Source organism: Papaver somniferum, unplaced genomic scaffold (genome assembly GCF_003573695.1).
Source record: "Papaver somniferum cultivar HN1 unplaced genomic scaffold, ASM357369v1 unplaced-scaffold_6, whole genome shotgun sequence".
NCBI classification, from domain to species: Eukaryota; Viridiplantae; Streptophyta; class Magnoliopsida; order Ranunculales; family Papaveraceae; genus Papaver; species Papaver somniferum.
In genome coordinates this window covers 957,378-965,888 of record NW_020648748.1, presented here as the reverse complement: position 1 = coordinate 965,888, position 8,511 = coordinate 957,378, and the positions used below count along the sequence as shown (strand labels likewise).

Below are 8,511 nucleotides of genomic sequence, written 5' to 3'. Positions count from 1 at the left end.
TGCGTCGGACACGTATCGTGTCATCTTCTAACGTGCGTCCTTGCGTCCGCGCAACCCAATGGAGCTCATGTGAACTCCAGCTAAATTTTACTTTTACCTAGTTGGCAATTTTCCCTTCTCTCCCCATCAATGTGACACGTGTCTCTTTTGGGGGGGTACATTTCTAATTTGGGTGTACATATGAATACCCAAAAATATTGAACCCTGCAATAGAAATGGAAGGGAAAATAACAAAAGATAGAAAACGAAGTACACAACAGTTTCACAAGATTGCTTTCTTTTTTGCTCAAGCTTTTCAACTGCCTTCGTCTTTAGAAATATAAGTTGGTTCCCCTCTCAAAGGTTGGCTAGTTCCTGTGCCAACAAAATCACTTGGAGGAAATGTTGTAGAAGCTAAACAATTCTATTTTCTCACAAAATACCCTCAACCAAATAAGACAACTCCTATTATCTTTGTTTCTTCTATGTGTAGAGTTCTACCTTGCACAGCAACATAGTCAGCTAAGTAAATACAGTTTCTACTTATGTACCCATGAACAACATTCACAATACTATCACTATCAATTTTACTACTGTATTCTTACCGAATAACCTTGCTTCTCCAACTGACAGGTGTGTCTACCATTGCTTACCCCACCACAATATCTTCCGTCTCCCTGATTCCAGCATACCGTCTACAGCTTTCAACCAAGCAAGACACTCAGCTATCATTACTCCATTGGTTCTCACAGAGCATCCTCTGATTCCTGTAATATAGACATACCCAAGAGTTAAAATAATACCAATTGCACAAGAATCAGCATCCTTAGAGTTTCATAACTATCTTCACTCGAATATTGTGACGATTAGTCCAACAACAGAAGTAGTGTCAGTTGACATATTAATTTCTCTTTTAGTTGTTGGGGTTTGCAGAAATATATTTGAACCAAGTAACTAGCATTTTTACACAATTTAATCAACCAAATAGGGTTTGCAGAGATATGTTCAAACACCACGCTGCGTATGTATTTCACCAAATTACACTAGATATGGCTAATAAGGTTGGACTTGTCAAATTCAATTAGCCTAGAGCCCAGTTACAGACATTACAAATCTGTCTATTATCAACATGATCAGTAATGAAAATCTACAGTAATATAGCAAATTTCAATTTTAAATGCACGCATTGAACATCTATCTTTGATATAATACTGCAACACTTCCTTTAACATTTTTTAACAGGGTGGATATCCAAACCATTTTCCAAACAAACTGTGTCCTACTGATAGCATCATAACGACACCCGATTTTATTATAATAATGGTACCGAACTTAAGACTTCCATCTTGTGGAACATGCCGTCTTAAGCAAAACACCATTTCTAGGCACAATCTTTTTTACGAATGATATATGCTAATACAGTATCAGCAGGAAATAGACTATAAAAAAAATTCCTTCTCCACTATCTAGCATTGTCTAAAAGGTCTCTATGAAGCAGTATCAAAACCACTGTGAGCAAAAGAATCATACTGCGATTAACTATCAGTTAGGCAACACTCCACTTCCAAATATTAATTTTAAGATCCATCATGAATCTTCCGAATATCGGGACTTAAGAATCCAGTTTGGATAATACAATGAGGATATATTTAGGAAAGTACTTACTCCTCAAACCACATGTCTTCTTCAAACACTTCCACACTTTGATGAAGGAGCGTAAAAGATGGTCAAAAGCACCTCAAACCCTTCATACTTTGACATACTTATCCACGTAACCCTGCAAAACAAAGATGAGTAACATATGGTTTAAGCAAACTACTTTATACTTATAAGATTGCTCAAATTATAATGAGGTTAATCCTGTGACAAGTTACAGGGAATGGACAAGGAGCAGAAACACGTAGAAAGAGGAGCATGCTAAAAGCAGAAAAGCTACCAGCTTTTTAGCAAAATTCTAAATTAGCAAGATTTTAACGGCTACAGTGTTCCAGCCTTTTGCATAAATTCGACAAACAAAGGCAGTCAGACGTTGCGCGAGTAACATAAGTTGCATGAAAAATCTTTTGGTAAGCGAAAAAGATTAGTGTGTAAGAACATGTACCATCACAAGTTTTGTCAATTTCCGCTGTGAAGACTCCACGTATTGATTTATTTTTGCCTGTGACTTTGGAATCTGGTGCTTTTTCATAGCTCCTGATACCTTATCAACAGTTTTCTTGACAATTGTCTTGAATGCCTCTTTGCTCATGTTACCCTGGCGCCATGATGGCTTTAGAACATCTTTTACAAAATCTGCAAGAGCAGCCCTAAAATGTTTCATTGATCGGGAATCCTTGCTCTTCTTGCTCTTCCCTGATGTTTCAACCTGACCAACCTCATCATCACCAGATGCGGTGTTTCCTGCATCAGCTGGATTATCTGGGCTCCAATTCCCTTCTTCTGCAATGTGAGGGCTCCCATTTTCCACGGCACCAACCTCTGCATCTATTGCTGTATCACCAAGCTCGTCATCTCCAGGAGACATATTTGCAGCACTTGCACCCTCGACAGCCTGCCTACCAGTATTTCCTAGTTTTCCGAGTGTAGTTGAAGACGACTCAACACTCTCAAACAATGGCAGATTCTCATTCCCCAGGACTTGGCCTCCAGATCTACTAGAATCCAAAGGTAAATCAGTCAATTTAGAATCAAAAGCACCAATGCCTTGCCCACTTATTGATGCATTTGAACCAAGTGAATCATTGTTACTTCTGTAGTTGGGCTCCATATCTTGCCTAAGAACAGAACTAAATCTGGAGTCTCCAGGAGTTTGTTCGAAAGTAGACGCATATGGATTGTGGTGCAATTTGGATGCACCAGCAACAGATAACTGAGACATATTGTTATAAGGCACTTCATGTGAGTAAGGCCTCATTACTGGCCGAAAGAACTCATTCCCTGGCTGCATGGGTTGCTGTAAAAACTGTAGATGAAAAGCAGGATTCTGGAAGGCAGAATTTGAAGCTGGAGGCAAAGGCGCCCAAGTCTGTCGTGGAACTGGGAATTGAGAATGTTGGTCCTGAAATGGAGCCTGATAAAGAGGAAGCCTCTCCATTGGGGCTAACTGACCATGAATGTTTGCGGTAGGTGGCATTGACATGTATGCCGCATTAACATCTTGAGGAAAAGCAGGGGGACGAGGTAACGGGGAAGCATAAGAGTGGAAACCTGATGGTGGAAAATTGGGTTGCTGGAATTCTTTAGAATCAGTAGGTTGAGGCGCAATGTTCTGAAGTGGGAACGAGGAAGATGCAGTAACATGATGCACCTGGGTCTGGCTCATTGAAGTTGGGATCGGATATGGATTAGATGGATGACCACAAAAAGGTTGGGAAATATGCTGAGAACTGGGAATATTAGTTTGAGGCGGTTGAACATTATTTGGAAGCGAGCAAGGTTCATTCTGAGAAACTACACCAGTCAAATGTTGGGCTTCTGACACAACTTTTAATTGCACTGATAAGACCTCAGATGGCAGAATCTCCAGCGGTTGCCTATAAATCTCGTTCTCCTTAAGTTGAACACCAAGCTCTTCCTGCGGAGCTTGTTGTACTATCACTCCAGTAATTGCAGCCTCAGAGTCCGATAGGTTTACTCCAGCAGCTGACCGAATAGATCCACTTAAAGTAACTCGTCTTCTATCATCCATTACCGAACCCGAATTTTTATTCACACTCAAACGACAATCTGTTCTCATCTCAACGCTGCTATAGGGTAACATCTCTTGATTCTTGAATTCCTCCTTTAAAGAGGTGCCATGTTCTACTGAAACTTGTGATAGTGGATTAGTGTTGCCCACGTTTGTGTTCATAACTATTTGTGGAACTCCATTGACATCACTGTTTTTTGGATTCTCTGGGAGCTCGAGATACTCTTGATTTCTGCTCTTATTATCTTTAACTGGATCACCACTTGTTGAAGTGTGGTGTCGATACTTACAAGATAGTCCACGGAAGCATCTTCCTCGAAAGAAATCCATGCAGTATGGAATCTGACACCTATTATCCTGCTTTTTATCAAGAACATTCTCGCCTTTATGCCTAAAATTAGGTGACCTGCTCCTGCTTCTTTGTCTCTTTGGAGTCCAGCTGAAACATACCAAAAACTTCAGAAAACTGCCATCTGTAAAGCTTAAGAAATAACACAACAGAAGGCTACACAGTGGTAGCTTGCAGGAAAAATAAATTAGACAAAACCCTAATAATTTGACCTACAAACAGTAAATCAACCAACAGAGAATGTACTCAAATCAAAGGTAAGTTATAGTGTTTTACCTGCGAGATCGGTTTCTCCTATCCTTTCTCCTGCGAGGGCTACGACTTTTTCTTCTCCGTCTACCATGTGGAGAACGACTTCGGCTTCTGCTCCTGCTCCTACTCTTGCTCCGGCTCCTGTTCCTGCTCCTAATCCTACTAGCTCTCCTAGCACGCCTCCTGGTATAGCGTGCACCATCAGAGTCACTTTCACTCGCGTCTTCTCTAACCAATCTCCCAAACTGATCAACTTTCTTTGAGGTGAGAAGCTTTTCTGTACTTTGTATCCGAAGCCTATCACTATGGCTACCAATACCAGCATCACCTTGGATGTCATCCTTGAACGTCAAACTATGGGATGTTTGATCTCCACTATAATTATCCTGAAGTTTGACAGTTGTCTCTAAAGAATCATTAGCCATATCACTTGCCTCAATCACTTCAAGTGAATCTTGTGAAATATTTGGCTTCCTAGAGAGAGGATCGATAGGTTGTATGGAACCTGACTCTGCGGACGGCATAATCACCTCTTCCTTTGCAGAAATATTTTCACAGCCTACATCTGCATACAGTATGGTCATTTCATCTTCATGTGAACTTGTTTTACTTGCCGTGATTGATGGTGAAACCATTACAGGACTCACGTCTTCACAAGGCATACTGTCATTATCTTCTGCAGAGTCATCAGAAGCATACTCTTGCAACCGTCTGAATAATGGGCTCTGGCTTTTGATAAGTGCACCTGAAGCCTCCTCACCACTGACGCAAGCATCAGCATGTGGAACGCTGTCCAGGATTACATCTCTAGTGGGAGGAACGACCTGCTTCCGCTTTTGATAAGTGTACCTGAGGCCCCCTGAAGCTGAGCTATCATCTTCGGTAGATGGTCCTTCAAGCACACATTTTTGTTGTTCTGGGACAATTCTAGCAAGTGAGTTTCAAAATGTAAACCAAAGCTAAGTTCTTTACATACATGTGATAAATGGAGCTTGTTGTATACGAGTTACAAAATAACACCTTCAACTAACAACTAAAGCTGTTATGCATGGTGGTAAAAATATTTTGAACCGAAGATCTAACAATGAATCAAGCAGTGATGACAAAACCCATTGCTGGTCATAAAGATCAGGTATAGTTGACCAATTTTAACCAACAAAGTATATAACAGTTAATCGAGGCTATTCAAACAAGAGGTCAAACAAGTAGTGAACTAGGTAATAAAGCATGTGGATCCATGTCCGAAGGAGGACAACTTTGTGAAGATCAGAGCCTTGAACAGTGAATACAGAATACTGATCTTTGTATCAGACATTCAAACTTTCAAGACTACCAAATCAACAATGTTTTTATATCTGATCATAATATTTAAATAAAATTATAGCATTCAAATATTCAACTATTGATATACTGCTAACCCAATCTAGGCTAATTCCCAAGCATAGGGCGATAATGGTTCTGATAAAAACAAAATAGAGAATAAAAGAAGAAGAAAGGGCAGTGCCAGTCATTTAGTAAGTGTGAACTCTAAACATTTTGGCTTTTGCTCAGAACTATGATTTCACATGTAGATTTAGGATTTGAGCATTCAGTAACCATCTCTATGATTGATCAATATAAACTTAGCCCTAAAAGCGCTATTTAAGTGAAATAATGATTTATGCCTTCCAATGAATAGAAGAATTTAGATAGAAACTGCACTGCCATGCACTAATACTGCTATGAAGCATCATAGCTTTAGATGCGCTTCTGAGTGCAATGTTTTTATGTCACGACTTTCAAGGCCCACAAGTTTGACTCCAGTAATGACCGTCAAAATATCTATGCATGCTTAAAGTATGTGCTAGTGAATCTGGAAAATGAAGCTACGAGTCTTCAACTACTGGAATAATGATTTATGCCTTCCAATGAATAGAAGAATTCAGATAGAAACTGCGCTTCCATGCACTAATTCTGTACGAAGTATCATAGCTTTAGATGCGCTTCTGAGTGCAATGTTTTTATGTTACGACTTTCAAGGCCCACAAGTTTGACTACAGTAACGACCGTCAAAATATCTATGCATGCTTAAAGTATGTGCTAGTGAATCTGGAAAATGAAGCTACGAGTCTTCAAACTAACACATGTTAATATAAATTTTGCAGGACAAAAGTGAAGCTAGAAAATAAGGTCAAACAACGTGAACCTTTTCCATCTGCAGCAACTACTGAAGCTTTTGAACCAGGTAGAAGTCCAGGTGTGATATTCACTGATGGTGAGAATATCAAATGCGGATGTCCAGGAGATTGTTCTTTCACAAATGAGACCTCGTTTCTCTTGAAAACATGCTCTTTTAGCCCTTCAACTGAGTCAGAAACCCCTTGATCTATGTCAGACTGATTCATACCATCTAGAAACATTTAGGAAAAAGAAGAAAAAAAAATCAGTTCTAGTAATAAATTTGATGCAGTTTAGTATCTAAATTTGATGCAGTTACAGCAAGCATCAATTGATGGCACTTCTATCAGAATATACTTCAAGTGCTAAACAAGAAACCCGAGACCAGAACTGCATTAGTGTACATAATAGAACTACACATTCAAATTGTTCATGAATATGACATTCAGACAAATTGTTGCATCAGAAGGATTTTACAAAAATTAAGGAAACAGTTTATTTCGAGAATCACAGGAATTTACACAACCAGGAATATAGACAAGAGGACCCACATAATGTAATAACAAAAGATAGTTGACACACAATATTACCCAACTCATGAACCCATTCAATTCATCATACGTGATCCTAAAGGTTCCTCCCAACACATCAGATTATGCACCTAACAACTAGTTTAATACTTCACCAACTGATTCTATAGAAGCATTTTTGTCCATGAATTGCCTTATTATGTATTAGTGAAATTGCACTATAAAAACTACTACACAGTGCATATAATCACTCAGGAAACCAGCACAAAATATACATGAACTTCAAATCTTTGACAACTTAAGGTATAATTGCAGCTGTGGACTTGACAATATAAGAGTTACTAAATACGCAACCAAAGATAGATTAATTGAAAGAATATTCTTTTACTAGATTCCAGCAAATTAATTAAAGAACATGAGCTACACGACTAACCTTCCATCTCCATGTCAGAATCTTGAGCTGAATGAGATGCATCTTCAATTTCTAAAGGTGCAGCCGCAGGCAATGAAATAGTGTTTTCAGGCTGCTTATCCAATGGTAAATTCATACAACATTTACTTTTCATCCACAGAAAATACTCGTGAGCAATTGCAGCTTCACTTCCAGGCTCACCACCAAATAAGAAAGCAAATTTAGGATTCCCACTTTCTTTTACACGAACTTCGAGTGCAGGCCCATTCTCACTCTTAGCAATATGATTACACAAAACTTCAATGTTCTTAACAATCTCCTGTTCAGCTGGCTTTCGTGGAGGAGGAGGCAGAATTCCTTCTACTTCTGAATCTTCCCCTGTATCTCCCTTGACACATCTATTTCCATCCTCAGCATTTCGACCATCCGAACTAGCAGAAAATTTTGAAGTAGAATCATGTGGTAGTGGCGGTTGTGGTGGTGGTAAGCTTGATGGTGGAAGAGACACAGTCTCGAAAGGATTTTCATAAGAAGAATGTACATAAGAAGAAGTAACTGGAACAAAACCAGAATATGGTAGTGACGGTGGTGGTGGTGGCAAAAACTGCCCATGCTGTGGAGGAGGAGGAGGATGAAACTGTGTGGCTGTGCTATACAACATTTGCCCATGAGAAGATGGTATTGGTGCCAACCTAGGAGGAAAAGGTGGACCTGTAGGTGGTGGTGGACCGTGGTAATACACAGGACCTCCATGTTGAACTGCCAGAGGTGCTGGAGCTGATGGAAATTGAGGTGGTTGTAGTGGTGGAGGTGGTGGAGCACCAACACCTCCACCTTGATGGGAAGGAGGCTGCATAGAGCTTTGCTGGGGATTATTAGGTCTGAACTGAGAAGAACTACTAAAGTTTCCTTGATTATACATCTAAAATTTTTAACCCTAATTCATCAATACACTCTAATTAGGTTTTGAAATCGCATACATTCTCAAAACATAATCAAATTAAACGAAATCATGAAAACAATTATAAATTAGTTGAGAATCTTACTTGTTCTGGTGGTGAATTGAATCTTCTATTGGAGAACGAAGATCATCTGAATTGGTTTCTTAGGGTTTTCGACTGTGGGGATTTTTTGGAAGGGGGGG

The 8,511-nt window shown here is 39.5% G+C and overlaps 1 protein-coding gene across 2 annotated transcripts; it reads right to left on the bottom strand.

The window, feature by feature from the left end:
- Positions 1–260: 260 nt before the first annotated feature.
- LOC113343434 (zinc finger CCCH domain-containing protein 55-like) lies at positions 261–8,511 on the bottom strand. 2 transcript variants are annotated; one of them, XM_026587614.1, is made up of 7 exons: positions 8,414–8,511; positions 7,389–8,304; positions 6,454–6,657; positions 4,293–5,184; positions 2,081–4,106; positions 1,645–1,756; positions 261–746 (listed from the first exon to the last, which is right to left on the bottom strand). In XM_026587614.1, exons 2-6 carry the CDS (start codon positions 8,287–8,289, stop codon positions 1,727–1,729), a joined length of 4,053 nt encoding a protein of 1,350 aa, XP_026443399.1. In that variant the 5' UTR covers positions 8,290–8,304; positions 8,414–8,511; the 3' UTR covers positions 261–746; positions 1,645–1,726. The 2 variants fall into 2 exon arrangements, with proteins under 2 accessions (XP_026443399.1, XP_026443400.1); XM_026587615.1 differs by lacking the exon at positions 8,414–8,511 and having other exon boundaries at positions 7,389–8,407.

Coding starts and splice junctions, on each gene's coding strand:
- LOC113343434 (XM_026587614.1), bottom strand. CDS start 8,289: ATGTATAATCAAGGAAACTTTAGTAGTTCTTCTCAGTTCAGACCTAAT. Junction 6,658..7,388: donor TTCTGACATGGAGATGGAAG/GTTAGTCGTGTA, acceptor AAATGTTTCTAG/ATGGTATGAATCAGTCTGAC. Junction 1,757..2,080: donor AATTGACAAAACTTGTGATG/GTACATGTTCTT, acceptor TTTGTTTTGCAG/GGTTACGTGGATAAGTATGT.